General features: G+C 41.8%; 1 protein-coding gene across 1 annotated transcript; it reads right to left on the bottom strand.

Annotated features, from left to right (window-relative positions):
• Nucleotides 1-972: 972 nt before the first annotated feature.
• Nucleotides 973-22,022, bottom strand: LOC137296151 (phospholipid-transporting ATPase ABCA3-like). Its single transcript, XM_067827851.1, has 19 exons — nucleotides 21,656-22,022; nucleotides 16,929-17,168; nucleotides 15,889-16,145; nucleotides 14,861-15,098; nucleotides 14,415-14,588; nucleotides 13,837-14,018; nucleotides 11,746-11,877; nucleotides 11,453-11,582; nucleotides 10,825-10,979; nucleotides 9,503-9,658; nucleotides 9,164-9,374; nucleotides 8,702-8,951; nucleotides 8,139-8,302; nucleotides 6,421-7,413; nucleotides 5,134-5,343; nucleotides 3,432-3,931; nucleotides 2,739-2,926; nucleotides 2,229-2,399; nucleotides 973-1,676 (listed from the first exon to the last, which is right to left on the bottom strand). The coding sequence occupies exons 1-19, from the start codon at nucleotides 21,945-21,947 to the stop codon at nucleotides 1,226-1,228; spliced, it is 5,094 nt and encodes a 1,697-aa protein (XP_067683952.1). The 5' UTR covers nucleotides 21,948-22,022; the 3' UTR covers nucleotides 973-1,225.
• Nucleotides 22,023-23,493: the final 1,471 nt, after the last annotated feature.

Below are 23,493 nucleotides of genomic sequence, written 5' to 3'. Positions count from 1 at the left end.
TCGAGTCTGGACGTGACAATCCAGTGACCAACAACCTGAACATCGATCTGCGCAATGGGGAACCGATGACATGGGTCAACCACGTCAGGGAGCCTGACCACTCTATACGGTTAGTCGACTTTTATGTCAAGCATGGGTTGCTGAAGGCCTATTCTACCCCGGGACCTTCACGGGTCAGATAGTATTGTGTAATAACGACATCAGTAAACACAGACAACATGACCAACCATTTCAACAAATCACAAACTGTACCGAAAACAACAGTGATATGTGGACCATCCATCAGCCCACGTTGCTCAGGCGGGCTACCAGTCTCCCCGTCTAAATGATCTGCCATGTAAACGTTTCCTGTAATCTTTCGTCAGACACCTGGATATTTACCTGAGCACAGTCTATTTCACATCTGAATACAGGACAGGTGTACTGGTAACATTTCATCAGATAGTATGGATCTGAACCCCAATTGTTTAATCCATTGATAGCATTCGTTGATGACGATTTTATGGAGATGCATGTACAGTGTATGTGAATGAACACAAACTCCCCCCACCCCCCGCCCCCCGCGCGCCTTAAAATGCATGTACAGAGTGTGTCATATGCAGAATCAATGTCTCCCATATTTCAGCGTAACTTGTTAATGTTTTTATGTACAAAATTGTTAGTTCACTCTAGCACATGTGTACAAAATTGATGATCAGTCTACCCTGAATAAAATGGCTAAAATCGCCCCCTCATTAATATCCCCCACCCCCACCCCTGCGCCATAAATTATGAACAGTCCCTATTGACTATATAGCCACTGGCCCTCTAGCACTCTACTCATGCCAGTAAATAACCACAGTCACTGGCCAGACTGGCCAGCGTATTTTCATAGGGTCATTTTGTAAATATATCACTCTCTCCCACTTATTAAGTTATAATACACTTTTAAATCGATCAATATCAAACTTCTCTGTCCTTCTTTCAAACGTCTTTTTCCTTCTTTCAACCTTCCGTACTCCCTTTTTAACTCTCTCTTTCATACTTCTCCTACCTTTCTAAATTTTTAACGCTAGCACCGGCAACCCGTCTATCCACCTTTCCTAGACTTCTTACACTTCTTAGAAACATTGCTTCATCACTTTCAATCTTCTCGACAGCTTTTCAAACTTTGCTCCGCCTCGCATACAATTTACTACAGGTCATCAAGCACTATCTCTGTACAATGTCACGCATCCCATTTCAGTCAGCAACAACACATCTTTTTACAGAGACTCGTCTTGTCATCTTTCGGTGGGTTCTGACTTCGAGTAAAAGTAAGGAACACTTGCTCCAGAGTTGTCTGGTGGACGGAATAGTCTTCCACGAAAAACTGCCCCTTGGCCTGCTCCATGGACGTAAACACCTGTGCCAGACTCACGGAGGTGTCAGGCACCTGGAAGTGGGCGTAGCCCTGGTGGTCGTCAAAAACCTTTGTGTTGGGAAATTTAGACACTAGGTAATCTATCAGGGGTTCTGTTGGTGCTGGGGAAGTTTCTTCTGCCGATCCTGTTTGCACCGTGACGTTTCCCATCCTAGCGATGAGGGTGTACCCCTGGCCAAACTTGTTCTTCAGATGCTGGGGGGTTCCCAGACAGACAAACTGACCGTTGACCATGATGGCGATTCTAGTACACAAGGCGTCACATTCTTCCATGCTGAAATTGACGATTGAAATATAACAGAGGTTTTCTCTCTTATTCATTTAACATGGCTTTGTCTTGCTAAAGATATCTTTATTTGGTTTTCGAGCATTATGGTCGCGATGTTTTAGCAATCAAGTCTGGGCCAGACACTTCAACTACATGACGTGACATGACATGACATGACATGACATGACATGACATGACATGAGCAATGACATGGCATGACATGAGCAACCCGATCACTCAATCCCTTTGTAGTTAGTTGTTGAAGACCAGTTCTCTCTCCGATCTTGAAAGTAGTTAATTTGCTTATGAGACAATATGAAATAGAAGTGAGAGAAGGCTTGTTCACACTGCAGCTAGCATCGAATCGAATCCTGATCTGGCAAACCAGTGGGTTTGTGCATGAGCAACCACCCACGTCATCGGGAACGACACTACGTTAGTAAGACATTACTAACACTACAGCGTGTAATACAGTGAGCCTACCAACCCGCTATCGTCCATCGAGAATAATAAAACAGAAGCAGATTGATAATTGCAATGAAGATGTTTTATGATTACCTGTGAGACGTGAGCACGAGTGTCCTTCCACGTTCTCGAACTTGAGACAGGACGTTCCAGAGCTGCCTCCTGGCCTTGGGGTCCATCCCCGTTGACGGCTCATCCAGCATGATGAAGGCCGGGTCTCCAACCAGAGCGATGGCGGTGCTCAGTTTACGCTTGTTACCACCGCTGTAAATAGACAATGTGAAAGATTTTTAAATACGTATTTGAAATTTTTCAGTGTGATAGTGGAAGTGTGTACGTTTGTTACGACCACAGTAAGTAGATCATGTGAAATATTAAAACAAATAAGTATTTGTGATCTTTCAGAGTGATTTTGGAACTGTTTGATTTGACTTTTTGGCTCTTCACTGTCTTGATCGTTTCGAATGACCAATCAGCCCTACCCAAAGACAGCTGACAAGCCAATGCAGCATCACCATAATCTTACGTAATAGACTTATGAATGTTTCCAAAGGCACTAAGTATACCAATAACAGTTTTCTCACGGACAGTATTTATGTATACCTATATGTTCCTGCGGGCTTGTTCCCGTACTGCCTGAGCATCATGATATCCAACAAGTTGTCACACACGCCTTTGATGTAGTTCTCCGGCACTCCCTTGAGTCTGGCGTACATGGTGAGAGTCTCTCGTCCGGTCATTTGGTCGATCAGGGCATCAAACTGGGGACAGTAGCCCATGTTCTCCTGCACCTGTGACGCAGCATGTTTTGGTAAATATACTGTTCCCATACTGTTCCCATTTCAACTTTATTCTTTGTGGCAATTTCACGGGTTTCCTTTCTATGCAAGAGACAATAGCAATGCAAGTATCCGGAGTATTCACTGTGAGTATTCACTGCTTGTGTGTTTCTCTTACATATCGATGTATATGTACATTCGTTTGTGGTCTACCAAAATATAAGACATTTATTTCAGGTAGCACAACTAGAGTGAGTCAGTTTTGTCACATTCCGCAACATTTCCGATATGGCATCGTGGTGGGAAATAGGATCATCATGTAATATATGATATAAAATGCTGTTCCTCTTCAATGTAGAGATCACTACAAATATCACTAATTCTCTATATATCTAAATCTGGACTGAACGACTGAAATGATGCAAGTCTCACCCCCTTCAATGCCCACACCATTCAAGTTCGAAATCATCACATGGAAAGACAAACCAATGAACTTTCCAGAATTATATTTACGTACCTTTTGGGTATTATTTTTGATGTCATACGACCACAGGTAAGCGTTCCCGCTTGTCATCATCACGTCTCCCGTCATCATTTTGAAAGTCGTGGTCTTCCCGGCACCATTCTGACCTAGGAGACCGAAACACTCCTTTTCAGGAATCCCAACGCTAAGATGGTCCACAGCAACAAAGTGGCCATACCTCTTGTATAGGTCCTTGATCACAAGAGCATCTGTTCCTTGTTCTCCCGCAGAGATACGACTGATGCGCAGCTGTTCCTCTGCAACGTCGTTGTCCTTAGACATGGTACTTTCAATTCTCGAGAACGCCTCTGACTCAGACTCCTTGGGCCCAAAGAGGTAGACGATACGCTGTGGGATTCTGTACTCAATGGCCAGAGTGAGAAGCAGATAGACCACGCCTTGAATCACCATGAAGACTACAAATCGACCGATCCCTGGGTACATCCAGTCAAGGTAATTCTCCGCGAACTCAAGGCAGTTGTCACCACAGGAATCTGTTGGTGGAATAACATTAGAATGATTAGAGAGTGGGTGAGTTCAGTTTTACGCCGTACTTAGCAATATTCCAGATATATGGTTGCGGTTTGTAAATAATTGAGTCTGGACCAAACAATCCAGTGATCAACAGCATGGGCATCGATTTGCGCAAGTGGGAACCGAGGATATTTGTCAACAAGTCGCGACCCTGACCACCCGATCCCTTTAGTCGCCTCTTACGACAATCATAGCCACCTTTTGTGGCAAGCATGGGTTGCTGAAGACATATTCTACCCCGGATATTCACGGGTCAGAATGACTAATTACGAACTGATTTAAGTTTATTTATGGCGGTATAAACGTAATTCTTGTAGAAGTACCCGTAGTAACGAAGTAACGTTACAGACTGGTTTCTTTGATGATTAAAATGAACAACTGGTAATGAAACATTAGTGAGTGTGTATGCTTTCGCGTCGCTTTTAGCTGTATTCAAGCAAAATCGCAGCGGATAACAAAAATGGGCCTCACACTTTTCAGTCGTGGGGTCTTCAGCGTGACAAGCAGAGCTCCAACCTCTAACAGATAATTGACTTGTGTTCCGATGTTCAAAACAACCTTAGCTAAGATCAACCTTAAACACTAAGTTTAAAGTTACGATCACCTTAAGAAAAAGATACGCCCGTTGCACAAAACAACCTTAGGGCAACATTAACTCGGACGCCAATCTCAGCCTTAACCTTAACTAAGGCTGAACTCTTCAGCGCTCGAGTAATGACAGCGTGCCTAGTTACCACGTGAAGTCAGCATGTCCAGTTGACTCGTTCTGTCCCTGTACATTCTCTGCTTCCTCAAACTTCTCTCAGTCTCGTTGTATAAAATAAATGCAGCCGCCACATTCCCTTCCTAACCTTAGAGACGCTAAGGTTGGGTCAGACCAACCTTAGTTATCAACCTTAACTTAAGGTTAACCTTAGTTAAGGTTATTTCGTGCAACGGGAGGCTAACCATAGTAAAGGTCTAATGTTGACCTTAAGAGATAAGGTTGTTTTGAACAACGGAGCATTGGTCAGTCCAGTAATGCAAAGGTATCTCTCTCTATTGTCAGACAATCAGCAAAGAACATTAATATTTAGTTGGTATATTTTCACTGAAAGTGTATTAAGAAACATTCAGAGTCCATACATCACGAACATGTATTGCACGTTTTAAAGACACCTGCCTCTACAACACGAAGGCCTCGTTGTACAGAGATTTGTGGAGTTGGCATCGAAGCAGTAGTCCAAGTTGCTGTAGTTGACGAATATGTCGTTGATGGACTTGCCAAAGTTGTAGTGGGGAAACAACACCAAGAAGACCCAGTCCAGAGCAATGGCCAGATCCGTCTCATTAAGCAGTCGTAGCATGAATGTCGTGAGTAGGGTTGCCAGCCCTGGCATACAAAATAAATAGTTTAAATGATTGGAAAAGAATTGTTACCGCCTGATTCATAGATTTTAGAAATTGTGAAACCCTAATATTCCGAAAGCCTCACCCCGTGACTGAGTACTGTCAGTACATTCAACTATAATGTACACAGGACAAAAATACAAAGATCCGTATACCTGGGACGATTTCACAAAAGTAAACTGATGGGCAAAAGAAAGTACACAGGTTGTGTTTTTTCCAAAAAGATCAAAATAACAAAAGCTTTCGATGAAATGGAAAATATAAATTGAAGCCAAGTGCAATATACGTGTTTTATCAGCAAAATCACATTGTAACAATAAACAGCGATGTAGTGATGAGCACAACAGACGGTTCCTCCGATGCTGGATGGTCAAGCCCATTCCACGCAGCGGTTGGTAGGCCCGTTTACCACCATCATGAAGTCGTCTTGTCGCACAAAACACGTAGAAATGTATTTGGTTGCATTTTGGTATATGAAACATGATGGCTGCTTTCTGTATGATCAGTGGTTTTCAATATTCTTACAAGCTAGAAGCAAATGTGGTATCGCAACAATTACACCTGCGTACTTTCTTTTGCTCGTCAGTTTATTTAATGTAAGTATCGCGAAGGGCACCAACTGTACTTTCCGGGGAATCTGGAGCAGGGAAGAACTGCAATTCCTCATAGAGAGTTGTATGCGTCAGGCTTGAAGAATGAGGACTAGTTTATAGTAAATATTAGAAATGCAACTTCTTTATTCCGTATAGGCGACGTTTCGACATGAGTTCTAATGTCGTTGTCAAGCAAGGACTCTTCATCAATCCAACTTCTAGAATGCAAATCAAAGTACTTGCCAGAATAATATCATGAAATGGAACCCCAAACTTTAGGTTTTTAAGCTCCATAACCATACTCAAAGCTTTAACCAAAGTTTCAGACGCCCAAATCTCTCTTTGTTAAGCTTTCACAACGTGATATGTGTACAATACGGTATATTGAAAATTCCTAACTAAGTCCTCTATTTCTGTGATATTTTTGTGTGCGCCTTTGAAAGTAAATACTGATTCAGTATTAGTACCTGTTATGATATTCAGGATGATGATGATGACCATTCCAGAGGCAGGGGACTTGAACACGTATTGTAGAATGTACATGAAAGGTAAAACTGCTATTCCGTATACAAGAAGAACCAAGAACACGACGCCAAGCCTCCCATCCTCACTGTAGGCTGGCGACTGGAACCCAGCAAACACAATCAACAGCAACAGGGATGGAATCAGGTAGTTGATGTAGTCCCAGGTCAGGTTGGCCAGCCAGAAGACAAAAGGCCCAACTCCACTTACACACTGAAGATGTTTGGCGCCCACCTGCCTCTCCTTGATGAGGAAGTACACAAAGGATGAAGTAAGGAAAGCCATGCCAAACAGGAGACAAAACGCAACGGTAAATCCAATTCCTAATCCAACTCCAGCAACCTGAGAGGAAGAGTCATTCTCATCATAGGGCAGGGGATCGTTGACAGTAGTTATTGAATGCTCCCCAGATATAAAATATTTCAGCATGGCATTCATCATGTATGACAAGGAAATGGATATTCCGTGAAATGACTGCCCATTGTAGTAACCTTTAGCAACAGTGTTGGACGCATACTCGGCACCAATCATCATCTTCTTATTGTACTGACCAACCCCAAGACTACTAGCTCTGGCTAGGAAGAAAGCATTAGCATCTGAGTCCATCTTCTCAGGAGTGTCTCCAGTTCCGGCGAACTGGTCAGAATACGAGCTAGCGAAAGCTTGTGTCAGAGCCACTGCCGGTGAACCGTCGCTGTATGGCACAAAGCTTCCTCCGAAAGGTGCCAGGTCCAAGGTGAGGGGTGCTTCGGTGAGTGATCTGGGCTCAAGCTTGCTCACAGCAAGGGCGGCTATTGCGAATAAGACAGGGAGGAGGATCTGTACCACAGTGATTGTCCTGTTCCTCCAGGTGTGGAGAACCTTCTTCACGAACATTCCTCTGAATCTGGACAGTTCAAGCATCAGTCCCGTGGCTCGTTTGTAACCCTGGTTAAATGCTATATAAGATAGAAGAAGTGTTAATGGTACAAATGGTTGTATGAAAATAAGACGGACGAGAATTGGTTAAATGTAATGTGAATGGAAAAAGCTGTGTTATTTATGATTCAAGATCGTCATGAAGGAAAGTGTTATCCGTCCATCCGTCCATCCATCCATCTATCCATCCATGCACCTTACAAGAGTTACGGTTAATTTGCCGTGACAAATCTATAAGAAATCCCCTATTGAACCAGCAAAATATAACACTGACAAGTCTAAAATATTCAGTAACATGTATTGATCAGACAGGAGCAAGATATCCCACAACTGGGGTTTCTAGTACAATGTAACTGAGTCACATCTAAAGTAATGGGTCACAAATATGATATAACCAAAGTCTTGATTTTCAGTGATACAGTTATGCTAAAGGCTACTCCGCAAGAGGTCTTGAATGTAGGTCAAACGTTGACAAAGAGGCAGGCAGATGTAGGTAGACCAAATAACACAACTCCAGTTTAACTCCGAGTGTAAGTCCGTTTGTGTGTGACAACACAACACCCAGCCTTTATATATACAATCACTTATCCTTGAGCATTCCAGCGATTCCAGTGGATCCGTCGCGATCAACAGTCAGAACACATACTCATATACAGAAGAGTTAAAAAGTAATTTGAACTTTACTAAGAAAGTATAATTCCAAATATAACATATGTTATATTCTGTTAATGGTTGATACACATACCCATAATGTCACCGTTAGTATTGTTGCTCGGAAGAGTTTGAAGTTTATAACTGTTACTGGAACACTCCTTCATTTCCTCTACCATGGCGGGATTAACATAGGAATTCAGACCAGATGAACCAGCTTGATGTTTGTCTGGATTTTGTTCTTGTGAATTCTCCACTCTGAAACATTGGAAACAGATATATTTGGTGAAGCATTGTGACGGCCATTCAAATAGGAATGGACAACAGCAGATCTAAGAAACATGGACGTGACTGATGCATAAACAGTGAGGGTATACTTGTATTAACAACAAAGACGTCGCACTAAGTGTCATATAACAAACTGCTGTAATCAATATAGCACACTATTTGATGATGCAAATAAAACACTTGTGTGCTATGTACTTTATATTTTTTCCAGATGCATGTATTTTAATGTCGTGACCTGTGTATTTTGGAAACAAAAGATTTACCAAGAAAATCCCCCTGAATGTATGTGTTATCTAAAACTGTAATCTTTAACGAGTCTACAAACCCTACATTCATATAAGCCACTGAATATACAGAGATACTGCTTACTTTAGAAACACTTCCTCCATGGTGGTGGCGGTGGTACCAAAGCTACATATACCGAGTTCTTTCCCCTTGGTTTCAATCTCCGTGAAGAGAGCAGCAAAGTTGGCCGACTGGTCATCAGGCAGCAGGTAGGAGAGTTCAGCATTGATCTCACTCTCAATGACCGCAGTAGGGATGTGTTGCTGGACAACTGCCGTCACTGATGCCACCTGACAGGTGGGTTCCTTCACCATCACCAGGTGGTATCCAGCTCCTGTTAGAATATGTTTAGTTTTCTATTATAATGCACATAAAATCATGCTCAAAGAGTAACATATAACTGGGACCAATGGATCAGTGTTCAGGGGGTCCACTACCCGGGGAACATACAAGGTACTAGAATGTTAACAGACAAAGTTCCATCTCATCTAACCAGTGTATTAGTTTTCGAATATCTGTACACCATTATTGTCAAAAAGTAAGTACCATAGAGTTTCTTCAGGAAGTATGATGTCCCACAGCACTTGACCACCCCTTCTGCCATTATGGCGATGCGGTCACCGAGAAGGTCAGCCTCGTCCATGAAGTGAGTGGTCAGCAACATGGTCCGACCCTGCTTGTTCCTCTGAAGGATGTCCCATGTCTGTCTTCTAGCTGCAGGATCCATACCGGAAGTGGGCTCATCCAGAATAACGACCTACAGAGAATTTAAAGCACCAGTATGGTATTGTGGTGAAATCTTTGTAACAGCCCTGCAGTTTAAACACGCTGATATTTAGTGGGTCAATGAATATTTATCGGGACAATGTATATGATGACGCTCACCTTGGAGCCTCCAATAAGAGCGATGCCGACAGAAAGCTTCCTTTTCTGACCACCAGAGAGATTTTGAGACTTCACATTCCTTTTGTGGTCTAAACCAACTTCATGGATAATAGTGTCCACTTGAGATTTCACGTGTTTCTTTGGACATCCTTTCAGCTAAAAGAAAAATCGAAGAACAGTCATCACAGCTTTCTCCTTTTGCTTTTGTAATGGACGTGCATGAGTAGATGGCAAAATGTGGTTGTATTTTTTCGACTGAGGAAATGACGTACATGTAACGTCAGTTCATGCATTTATGTTTATTCGTGAATTCGGCCATCCGACTTACATTACAGTGATACCTTTTACAGTGATACATATTTATGAAGCAATTATGGATAAAGTGATGTACGTGACATATACTATAAAGTTTATACAATCAGCCGACATAAACCATAAATCATTAATAATGTAAAGTCAGTTATCATGTACCGGAGAGTATATCGTGTTCATACATGTATATCGCTTGATTATGTTCTAAAATCTAAACCATTAAATGGTATATTCCAGAGTGACGCTCATCTCAGGCTATTTTCAACCATTGAAATGAATCAATAATGTTCTCAGAAATAGCAGTAATGACCTTTAGATGACAGCTCCTGCCTACCTGCTAAATCTGAAGATCTCCATTTGCAAAACACACAACCTTATATCACCATTACCAAATTCAGTTTCAGTTGCTAGGATACCAATACCAATACGACAAATGCTAAAAGCAATATCAATATCAATATATCTCTTCATTTCGTGTTCAGGTGTTTTTTTCAAAGATATCGATGTATTGATAAATCTGCAGCTTACGTAAAGCGTCGCGGTCAGATTACCCCGTGCTCGCAATGGAGAACAGATATTCCGTTTAATATGCACACAGAACAGATAGTGGAACATAAACGGTGCCTGAAGATGCCAACCTCCTGCCTAAATGCGTACGTGTTATCAGCGATTAAGTCCAGTATTTTCAGACAACTACATCAGGTATCTGCTTGTCCTTAAAATCTCCCTGTACTATGCAGGTTACATTTGTAGCAACAGACCCATGAACCAAGGAATGAAACTTTTCCTTGTGTGTGTCACGGCAGACAGATTTAACAGGTTTAAACATGGTTCTTTTCCGAGATCTAAGATGCACAACTTGTCATTTGAAACGTCTTTGCTGCTTTAAGTATTTTATGTTTGGCTACTACACATACCCAGCAGATACCACACAAGAGAGTAGACACATCTTTAACAACATACACGGTTGCTAAGAGACCCATGTGGATCCCACAGACACAACTACTTACGCTAGCAAAGAAGTCCAGGTGTTCCTCCACAGTCATGGTGTCAAACAGAATGTCATGTTGTGGACACAGTCCCAGACTCTGGCGTACGCCCCGGATGTCTGTCCGGATGTCAAAACCATTCACTACGGCCGCACCGCCGGTCGCAGGGATGAAGCCTGGACAGAAGGAGACACAGTGGGTAGGTGGATGGTATTTGCACGGTGACTTTTGCTGACATGCAAATGATCAAGACAGAATGAATCAAAGATTCGAACCAACGACCTCCCCAACACAACTAAGGGACACCAAAGGGTGCGACCAGTTTCGCTTGTCGTAGACTAGGTAGTGGTAATGACTACAGATAATGATTCATTGTGTCATCGTCCAACAGAAATGAATAGGGTGAAAGAGTTTAGTTTTACGCCGCACTGAGCAATGTTACAGCTATAAGAATAGGGAAATAATAAACATTAAGGTGGAAAATCTGCAACATAACTAATATGCACTGATGCATAAAATACGTGAATAAACGAACACAATTTAAATACTACAGAAAGAAAGTTTAATAGTGCTCTCTATATAATGCTCAATGACGTCACGACCGATCTCTGCGATTGCTATGGAAACCTGCTTGGTAAAGTTAACTTACCTGTGAGGATAGACATGGTTGTAGTTTTCCCAGCGCCGTTGTGACCCAGGAGAACAGTGATCTGACCCTCGAACATGTTGAGGCTCATCCCATCCACAGCTACCTTCTTTCTAGCTCCTTTGCCAAATACCTACATGTATATGACGATGCGTGTACAGTAAAAACGTAAAGCCCATTTCTGATGTACCCTGAAGTGATATTACAGAACTAAAAGTGGCGTAAACTCATTCACTCACTCACCCAATCATAACGCATCACACACGCATATGGTGTTCTTACAGATAGTAGTGTACCTTCTGTAGGTTCTTGATGGCTATTCCGATATCCATTCCACTAGGCTCCTTCTCAAAGTAGTTTTCATTTTGTTTTGTGTTCATGTCTTGGATTGGTTCCACTTTTCTTGAACTTCCACACCAGTAGACGCTCTGTTGGGAAAAGACCAGTTTGTATTACAAGACGTTACAACCCATACATATATGTCAGGCTCGCGCAAAATGTCTGTGGAGGAACGTTATACAGTTATAAATGTCAAAGTAAATATTGGTTGCAAAATCAACGCAATGCTTGTTTCGGTGCTTTGTAAAAGGAGTATCAGGATATTGATAGATGAGAAGACATCTTCCCAAAAGATAATGAGTATTAAGCTTGAAGTAGTTAATGAAATTAACCGCTTTGTGTGCTATCTGTGAGCATAGCACACTTTGACTTTTTTAAAAGCATCCAATATTATGCATATGTTTCCATGTTTCCCATACCTCCTCTATAGAAGTTATGAGAACACTGAAATACGTTACAAAGCAGCAATTTTTGGATTTCGTCTTTGCATATTTGTCTGTATCCTGGAGCACAGGCAAACTGTAGCGCAAAATGGGTTGCGCAGCATAGAGAAAATGACCAGTCTTCCTACATGCGACCGAAGCCAGCAAAGGTTGGCAACGTACTCTCCTCGCTTCCTTTCGAAAAGTATTTTTCATATGAAAACAAAATATCACCACCATCAAAGGTATACACCCATTTCTTCACTGGGGTTTGCTCTCAGATTTCCCACCCCAAGTTGGACAATTACTCACTCGAATGTTTTACTTTTTATTCAACATTTCAAGAGCAACCAAGTCGTGGTATATCAGAGCTTTCTTCGCCTCCATTCCCCTTTGCAGCTATAGAGACAATAGAGACGACAAATAAGACAAATACATTCCAATAGGTTCATGATAAACTTAGGCAATATGGTATTTCTTTTTAATTTCTGCTTATTCTTGTTTCCTCATTCCGTTCATTCGGAAGCTGGCACGGGTAATGGAGGCGAAGAACGGTCTGAATACCACGAGTGGCGCTTAAAATTTTGACTAAATCATATTTCACGTAAGTAATTATTAAACACCGGGTAGGAAATCTGGGAGCATTACCAGGTTAGGAAACGGGAGTGTACCTTTGATGGTGGCGATGTTTTATTTTGACATGAAAAATATTTTTCGAACCGAAGCGAGGAAAGTACGTTGCCAATCTTTGTTCGCTTCGCTCGCATACATGAAGACTAGTCATACTCTCTATGCTGCGCAGCCCCATTTGCGCTACAGTTTGCCTGTGAATGGAGACAAGACCTGATTTTCACGTCATAGAGAAAACAATGAAAACGAATAAAACAAAGAAAAACTCATTAAAGAGAAAAAAAATTAAGGAAGAAAGATTGGCAGTGACCAATAATATTTGAACTCATCTGAGGATGTGAATGTGAATACAGGTAGTAAATGTTAAATATAGCACTGCTGTAATGATAGCATAGATACACATGTACAATAAGTATAACCGGCTAGTAAACGACCATTGTGCTACGTTCAGTGTACAGTCGATTGTTATTTCAGTTCCCCGTGCAATATACGCAGTTAAGCGTTTTGCATTTTGCCATGCACTACTAGATAGGGATGGCTGAAATGATCGATAATCGATGACGATGATGTTTGTAAATAACCAATGTATAAGCTTGCCGCCACTCACTATTGTAGTGATCATAGCCAGCGCCTTTACTAAGTCATCAGTGCCAAATCAATCACATTTACATAATGTATTTCAGCACCGAAATCCTAGGAACTCTTAAGTCAAGCCACAGAAAATTAGCACGCCACTTCACACCTTAAATGTTGCCCAGTGGTCAAGGTGTTCGCTGGTCACGTCGAGGACCCAGGTTCTGTTCCCCATATGGGCCCAATATGTGAAGTCCATATCATTTTTTGTTGTCTCTTGTCTTGATATTGCGGGAACATTGCCCAAAGTGGCTTAAAACTAAATTCACTACAGCTTAAATGTAAGAATACAGCTGAATTCAGATCCTTTAAAAAAATGATGCAATTTCCGAACGTAAGTATTCAAAATGTTCCAATACTCACAGTCATGAAAAAGTACCATGGTTTGGGCACCCCAAATTCCCCCGGCCAGACGTTGTCGACGTACCACGTGACGAGGAAGTGGATGACTGAATCCACAAGTAGCATCAACATGGTGTCCAGAAGAGACAGGTTGTCGTCGACAGATGCCGGTTGGGCGAAATTAGACCACTGGACACCCGACCCTGTGAGAAATAGATACAACTAGAGTAAACTGCGATTCTTTCAAAACTTAAAACGTTATTTTAATAGTGACAGTATTGTCCCTATTAGGGTGTCCAATCTGTGGTTCCATAACCCCCTTTAGCAGTGTCATGACGCCTGAAAGGAAATAGCGAACATTGTGTCTCTGGATCAGCACAGTGATGACACCAGGTGCTCGCAAAAAGACATGTACCTTAAATCCACTCGCCTGCACACTCGTTGTATTTATTAAAATGAATATGACACGATAATTCTCAATCACTGAGAGAAGTCGCTGCTAAGTACAGATGGCGTTTGCAGTCTTGTTCATTGAGCTCAATGACGAGGTCATGATCATCCCATATATCTTTCTATCCATCTGTAACATAGATACGCACCGGTTCCTTCATACAGTCCAATCACCTGGGCTCCAAAGCACATCCCAAGGTTGAAGATCAGACTCGACCCCAACTTAGCTGATCTGGTCATCGTCTCATACTGACTCTGCAGGTAGAAGTAAGGGCAGTAGGATATGAAGAACACAATCCCACTTACTGCCGCTCCTATGTTAGCTGCAACAAGGGAAGAGTGAGTGAGTGAGTGAGTGAGTGAGTGGGTGGGTGGGTGAGTGAGTGAGTGAGGGAGTTAGTATTGATGTCGTATTGATGTAAATATTCTTTGATGATTATGATAATTACTGACAATACTAAACATAAATTAAACAGGAAAAAAACATCGTGAATGAAAAGTATTTAAAACATGCACACCACGTATATTTGTACGCAGGATCTACTTCTGCTTCGGTAACGTTTACACTACAAGATCCATCTCAACCTGTAATTACCTTTGTTAGTGAAGACGCTGATCATGAAGCAGTAGGAGACGATGGAGACGCCGTAACAGAGGAGGAACACAAAGAACAGGGAGGGATCACTTCTACTCAGCGCTGCCCCGTTCCCGCTTGCGTCCAGCCCACAGAACAAAGCGTAGAAAGCCATGATGATCACTACATATGTAAAGGTGGTCAAAAACCACGCCATCCAGTTTGCTGCAGCGCTTAATCCCATTAGTTTCATAGACTCCTGAAAACATGAAAAAATGGGTACACTTGGGGATGTGACTTTTAACCCTCTGGTGCCTCACAGACAGCCTGGTTATAGTGGGAAACAACAATACTTATAATCAGACTGTGCTCTTTGAGCAGGATATCATACTTGGAAAGACGCGTTATGAATATTTCCCTCTTATTATTATAGTTTACAGATTAGGATAGAATGCAGCAGGTGACCATGGCACAGTCAGACCAGTAAGGCGCATCATCAGCTCAGTACCCTTGCCCCCTCTACACGCAGCCCAGACAGCGAATGGGACTTCTCCCAGGAAACTCTGCCTAGTCCACCCCACCAAGGACTTTCCGGAAGATGTGTAGGCTCCCAGCACTGCAGCCTTCTGCATTACCCAGATTGTCAGAAGGGCTGTGCTCCCGGTGGACAACCAGGGCCCTCTCCTTGTCTGCGCCAAGAGATCAGGAGGTACCAAACCTGGGCACCGAGAACAATAGGGAGCCTGACGACAGTATACTTTGGATGCAAGCGCGTCATTTCAAAGACGAGATCCGCATATTTATTATTATCGTTTTGGGTATGATGATTATTTGTAATCATGGGTGGGGGTTACGGGTGCTGAGCATATTCCATTTACATCCTGGGGATTTGGTTTAATGCGGTAGGTCAGTGAAAAGAATGCAGTTGGAGGTGGAATATCGTCATCGCGTTGCAGAGAGGGACACTTATGGCGATAATATTGCTAGAAATGGGGGTTTGTATAGGGTGGCTTAATTATGTTGCGTCATATTTATGACTGTGCACTCACCTTTAATTTTCTCTCTTTTTCATAAACCACTCCTTTGGTGGTTTGTATCGTCATGAGAATAAAACTCAACATGAGGAGAATTGGCAGCATGTTTTGCAGGACTGTAATCATTGGGTCAATAATGTAGGGTGGGTATGGCATGCGCTGTAGACGAATGTCAAGGTTGCTGACGTCACTTCCTGCGCTGCTGTTCCAGTAATTGATGACTTCCTGGTTTACAAGTCTTTGGATTAACAGGAAGCCACTGTCTTTGTAACCTGAATCATGATAATTTGTATCAGTGCAAATTATTTGAAAATTGTCACTTGAAATATGTAATAGTCATTGTCTTCCTGTAAGCATCTGACAGTGACATAATGGACTTCATTCTCCCAAGCACATCTGGGATGATTTGAACTCATTATCGCCCAGGGATGTCACATAAAGTATGTGCTTAATTATGGAACCATATAGAAGCATTGCACAAAACGATCAATAAAAACTTTACATACCAAGCTCGTTCTTTAACAATTGAATAATGGTTGTGTTTGTCCTCTGAGAAAGTGTTTACAAGTAGCCTAAATGAGAAACAATACAGAACATGAAGCTATGTGTCTATATGCTGCAATATACAGATACTTTTCAACTATCACTATCTAAAACTGAAGCTCCAAATTCTTTCATGTTTAGAATGTAATTAAATCAAATGTCACCGGTTATAGCAGGTTTTACATATTGTGAAACATCATGAGTGTGTTTTCACCGGGATGGAACACGCGTAAACCGCTCAAAATGACCACAGTGTTAGTTCGGTATGACTGTGGCCCAAAACACCTTCGTTATAAGCGAGTTCCTTATAAACGTATTGCACTGTATTCTTATAGAGAGTGAGTATAGTTTTGGCAATGTTCCAGCAGTATCACCCAAGAAATGGACTTTGTATACACGTGGGGAATACACCCCGGGTCTTCAGATAAACAAGCGAAAGTTTTAATCACTGGGCTACCCCGTCGCCCATATTCCTACCGTGATCTATAGTTTGTGAAATAACAACAACTTACGTGGTGTAAACTCAGATCTGGGAACTCCTGTTTGTCTGAAAGGAAATGTCTCCGTCGTTCTCCATCTGTCAAACGATTGTTTGACAGGTGGGCGGAGAGAATAGCGCAGAGCCTTGGGCAGGGAACTATCTGTTGTCTTCACGTCAAACTCTACCGCCATTGACACGTCGCCAGAATTTAGTCGGTAGTAGTCAACAAGTTTCTCCAGGGACGAGAAGCCCAAGGTAGTCAAAGAGGGACCTGTGTATGAAGAATATATGCGCCTCATTTATTATTAACGCTAGTCAATGGGGTACCAGGTCTAGGCTATCTCTTGTCATCTCTTTGTGGAAGTAGCGATGGCTAAGTGGGTTAGATCACTGATTTGTTTGTGCTGGCGATTACATACCTGACCGTGTGGGTTGGAATAATAATAAGGAGTGATAGAAGAAGAAGTAGAAATACAGACATAAAACACCCTGGAATGTTAAACTGCATCAGACCTAGGAGACAACATGTATATATTTCGATAAAGCAAGTCTGGAGACGAATGTACAAGTTAAAAATATACATACATAAATAAGCACGTAAACGTACAAAAACTAGGAAAACAATGTCACTCCATACGTTAAGTATCCCTACCCACACTGTTCCATCAAACACACACACACACACAGGCGCGCGCGCGCGCGCGCACACACACACACACACAGGTAGACACACATGGAGATACAAGGTACAAATCACATACCTTCTATTACACATCTTCAAACACCTCCAATACTTAGATACTTACATACTCACATACATGTCTATACACCAAGTGCTCCAATTTACATCCACCCATCCATCCATCGATCCGCATCTCGCCAATCCATCCACACATACAAATTCAGATATAAATATACTAGACGTCATAAATATGACATATACCACATGTGAAAAAAAGTTTCAGGCAAACAGTCTTAAGTAAATCAGAATGAAAGTTGAGGATACTGAGTTGATACTGAGGAACTAGTTCCCCATATCGCTGCGCCATGAGACAAATGGGTTGTACTAGGTTTTTTAACAGAATGTTCAATACCCGATACTTAGAGAACCTCACCCAAGTGTCAAGGGTTGATAAAGTTACACATATCCGAGGCTTACCGATGTAATTAAGAGTGAGATTCTATTTGTCATCAAAAATCTTTCATCATTAGGTTTCAATGAAAAATGCACATCTCTAAACGCTCTAATACCATTATACCTGCAGTGCAATCATGGCGTAGTATTGTGACATCATCAAGTTCATGACACCATGACACTGTAAGGTCATTGTACAAATACAAGTACAAATCTACTGTCTAAGGTATCTATCCTAGGAGATATCATATGATCTCACACTGACGATATCTCCTATGGGACACAGTTTGGGGTGATAAATTGTTCCGACAACAGATTAAAATTAACAAATGGTGAACTTGTGTAACAAAAACATATGTATAACTATCATTAATGCACAAGCGTGAACATGTGCTCTCACTTACCCTCGATGGCAATAAAAAATCCTTTTCACACCAAATACTCCAAAAAATAAGCATGATTAATCTTATCGAGAGCTTCCGTGATATCATAAAATCCAATAAAAGTTGACTGTCTTGAGTTTTTATCTATAAAAATGTAATCTATAAAAACACAGAGCTTACAGATACACCATGTGTCAGGAAACACAGAGCTTACAGATGCACCATGTGTCAGGAAACACAGAGCTACCAAAACAGTAGCTAATCAGTATAAATAGAATGTCTGTACAATAACTGTTTTTCAATATCTCGGCTGGTAAATGTCTAACCGACTGCTTTATCACTTTTAGCAAAGTGCACGCTCTATCTCGGGTCACGTAAATGACAAATCTGGGCCAATAATGTCGTTAGTATTATCACAGACAACACTGTTTTTATGATATTACGTTGAACCGCTTGTAGATGCCCGTCATTAAAGCGGTGGGTGGGTGAGTGGGTGAGTTTAGTTTTACGTCGCACTTAGCAATATTCCAGCTATATGGCGACGGTCTGTAAATAATCGAGTCTGGACCAGACAATCCAGTGATCAACAATATGAGCATCGATCTGCGCAATGGGGAACCGATGACATGTGTCAACCAAGTCAGCTAGTCTGACCACTAAATCCCGTTAGTCGCCTCTTACGACAAGCATAGTCACCTTTTATGGCAAGCATGGGTTGCTGAATTCCTATTCTACCCCGGGACCTTCACGGGTCCGTCATTAAAGCACTGTTGAAAGCTGTCCTTACATAATGAACTATAACCATGTTTCCATTCATTTAACACCACAGAGATGGTTGCCTAAACCATCAGCTTTAACTTCTCTTGACGTTTGTTTGTTTGTTAGATATTTGGTTAACGCGGCATTCAAGAATGTACGATTGTAGTCTGTAAATAATCGAAAATTGACCAGACAAACCAGTGATAAAAATCATGAGCAAAGCAACGAGTCTGACAATCTTATCCCGTTAGCTGCCTCTTGCGACAAGCATGGGCTGCTGAAGACCAGTTCTTCGCTTGTTTCCAATGGAATAGTATTCCAACAGTAGTTGGCTGTACCAAGTTTACTATTTTAATTTCAGTTTATTCTCCCAGAGAACCTAACTTGAATGAACTGAAGATGGCAACGATCAAGCCATCATGTAACACCAACAATAGTCAAAGTAGTTGCACACCTCCAGCTGACCATCAACAAAGATTCTAATAAGTCATAATGCTTTATCTGTTTTCACTCTTGGCCTTTGAATGACACTTAGAAGTGATGCACATGAGGAAGACAATTTTAGGAATTTCAACTCCTTATTAGGAGACGTTGTGTTCCTCTTTATAACGAAGTTGACACAGAAACATTCTGTTCCGTCTGTTAACTCCTGACAGTTCGTTTTGTGAACTTGGTTTTTCCACTTTCCAATCCAGCCAGCAGTATAACCATTTTCTCAATGCCGTCTCATCTATACTGTGTACTACTTGCTTGATGACAGTGTTAGAACCTACTTCGAAACGTCACTCTCAATTGTTGGAAAACTTTGCTCATACGAGTATCTAATGATATGTTAGTATCCTAGCTTCTTAATGTCCATCAAAGAAGATATATGATACACATGTACATACATCCAAAACCTCCCATCCCATCCCCTCATACAAATACACACACGTACGCACGCACACATGTGCGCTCACACACACGGAGTATGAGGCTCTCAGGGTTTAACGTCATGATTATAATTATTGCACTTAAACAGAGTGTACGTGAGTGTTTGTGCGAGCGAGCAAGAACAAGAGCAAGAGCAAAAGCAAGAGCAAGAGCAAGAGCAAGAGCAAGAACATGAACATGAACATGAACATGAGCAAGAGCAAGAGCAAGAGCAAGAACATGAACATGAACATGAACATGAGCAAGAGCAAGAGCAAGAGCAAGAGCAAGAGCAAGAGCATGGCTGCGCGTAATAGTCATGGTTACTACTGGTTATTTGGTGTCCGCCCACTGAAACCCCATGCCACAATTGAACACAGTATAGTAACTCTTGTCCTATTGTGATAATGCCCACACCCTAACATCCCTAACCATGTCATGCCAAGTGTGACAGTCAGTATCCTCCTATTTATACCATGTTATAAATAAACACAGGTAGAGTGTGTTCTCACATCGCATGGTACCCTCACGCCTGAGCTGTCACTGGTTAGATTATCATTGTTGGTGTATTGACTGTTCAACCCGCACAGACCTAATGCATAGGAAACCTCTCGTCAGATCGATAACTACCTGTAAGCAATACATGAGCGTGTATGTCAATACATTTTAGGTGATGACATCCACACAAACCACTCAGGTGAGTGGACAGGTCATTTGGTGTTGCTTGGCTCATTTTCATGTTTTCACAATCACTCAAATCACACAGATGTAGACTAACAACGACGCATTCATTAGCATGCTCATTTACGCTATGTTCTTATCGATCGATTCTTGGCGCTGACTGTTTAATGTATAGACAGCATTGAATCTTTCTCATCTCCATATACTCAAAGTGACACAGAACCGACTTACAACATCATCAAAGTCAATAGCAAATTCACGCTATTGCACTGTGAATGTTACACACCTATTTCATGAAAGCTCCAAAGTGCTAATTAAACGATGACAAATATACAGTTTGAGTGTATTCTATGTGAGAAAGAACCATATTTACAAGAACATGTCATCTTGTGTCCGTTCTATCAGCAGTCTGCAACCATGTTTGTTATAAATCTCTGCTTAAATGAGAGTTGATTATGAGATTGTGCCTATACCCATTTCAAATACTGCCGATACCTTTGGTCGCGAAAAGGTGATCGTATCCCAACCCTCTGTGGCATTCACTACGAACACATGCAGAGGTGTGTCATTTGGCACCTAAATCACCGGATTATCAAAAAAGAAAAAAGAGGAATAGTATCAGAATTTTGTTCACTTAGTCAAGTTTGGAAATGTTGACATGAGCAGGAATGAACCCAGCATACTGTGCTTGGGTGTTTGCGTACTTGTATATATAGTGTGTCTGTATAAGCGCCTATATATGTAGTTTGTGTGTCTGTATAAGTGCTTATATATGTTTGTGTTTGTGCGTACCTGCATATATGCTTGAGCGTCATCTGTATGTCCATATTTGTCTGTGATGCTGTAGATACTGTTAATACCGGTGTTTATATCTGTGGTTCGTCTTACCTCGAGCAGACGTGTTCGCAGCCCTCTGTACACCTGCCATCAAGTCGTCCGTTATCCGGATATTCGGGGTGTACAGTATTTTTCCTGACATTCCTCTTGGCACGGACACAGGGAACGACTCATAAGTTGTTGAGTTATCCACGCGCTGAACTTGAACGACAAATCTCAATGACAGGAACACAACTGCGAACAATATGGGCAGTATCACTTCAAATATGGTCACGCAAATCTTCCTCCGCTGAAGCAGGGAGTTTTTCCATATCAGCAGCCCGAGATGTCGAAAAAAACCCATGTTGATGTGTGCTTTTGTCCATACACAAATCCACACCTTTCACAGACAGCCCTCTGGTCCTTCTAAACGACACCTCGATATGGATCAGCAGTGTTAACGCCCTTCCGGGATGCGACCACCTGCTGCTGCTGCTGCTGTTGTTGCTGTCGTTGTTGCTAAGAAAACAACTACAGTTTTATGGTTCCAGACCCCCCTAGCTTTCCATGCCACAAGCATTCACCTGAAGACAACAAGGTAACCAACTTTCCCCTCGTCCTCTTCAAACCACTTGTCAACAGTATCATGGGTCAGTTGTCGACATCCAAATGGCACCTCTTTTCACATTTCAACTCCAGAAGAGAGATCTAGTTGTGTAAAGTGCCATCACCCTGTCGTCTAGGAAACCGGCGCCACAGGAATCCAAATCATAACCGGCATTTCATCTTTACCTGGCTCGCGGCTACGCCCCGTCAACAGAGCAACTAGTCTCATGCCGCACCTGCACTGCTCTATTTACGCAGCGCCCAGAACGAGGACGTCATTACTCATTGATGGGCAAATCGAACAGCTGGATCATGTGACGTTACTTTGTGTTGGAATCATTGTGGGAAACGAGGTATCTTCCAACATGATGCCTTGCTCGGCAGGTGCAGGGTTTATTGAACCTGCTGGTACATATTAATACGAACATCAGCTGCATCGCATGTTCTGTTATTAAACATTGTATAGGAGAAGGAAACTTACGGATTCACTGCCCGTGTTCATTGGTATTTTCTCGAGTTTTTTAAAATGCAATAAATTGAATTATTTGGTGGGAAATAAATACATTTAGCTGCACATTATATTATTTCTTAATATTGTAAAACATTAGCTATAATATCATTTATGCATGATAAGCTCGCTGGCCAGCCTTTTGTACACAGTATTAATAATACCATTTGAGGAGCAATTGTGTTTTTAAACATTCTCTAAAATTATATAACATATATACTCTCTTGAAAAGAAATGCGTAGGTGATATTGATAAAGGAAACTCTTTGAGTTTTATAATTTTGCCATTATAATGCTGTTTTGTGTACATGTGTCAACGGGTTCCTATATGGTTGGTGCGTCGACTGGGGATCGGCTCATGGATAGGATGGCTGGAGACTTAGCTCGTGATTAGATGAACACTATGTTGATGAATGCGTTGGTGAAGACGAAGGCATGGTTTAGTTGTTCAAACTTTTTTAGTTGGTTTCACAAGACATGACAAACAAGTATACATGGATGAGGTGAGCGGACTTCCAGCTCAACCCCAGGGCCTTTCCTGCGAGCGGCATAATCCTGCTCGCGGTCGTCCCCACAAAGACAGTCGGAATGCCGGCTTCCACACTCACACCTCACTTCTCATCTCTCACGTACAGTATAGATGCGAGCATACATATATATAGTTTTTAACAACAATAGACAGGCAAAGATTCAACAATGGACAGATAGAGAAACTAATAGCCCTTCCTTCTACAGTTGATGTGATGACAGACACAGCCAAGAGGGATGACCAATAAAGGCCATAAAAATGTATATTG

Source organism: Haliotis asinina, chromosome 9, assembly GCF_037392515.1.
Source record: "Haliotis asinina isolate JCU_RB_2024 chromosome 9, JCU_Hal_asi_v2, whole genome shotgun sequence".
NCBI lineage: Eukaryota > Metazoa > Mollusca > Gastropoda > Lepetellida > Haliotidae > Haliotis > Haliotis asinina.
The sequence above is the reverse complement of the archived record's forward strand: the minus strand, read 5'-3'. Positions and strand labels throughout refer to the sequence as shown.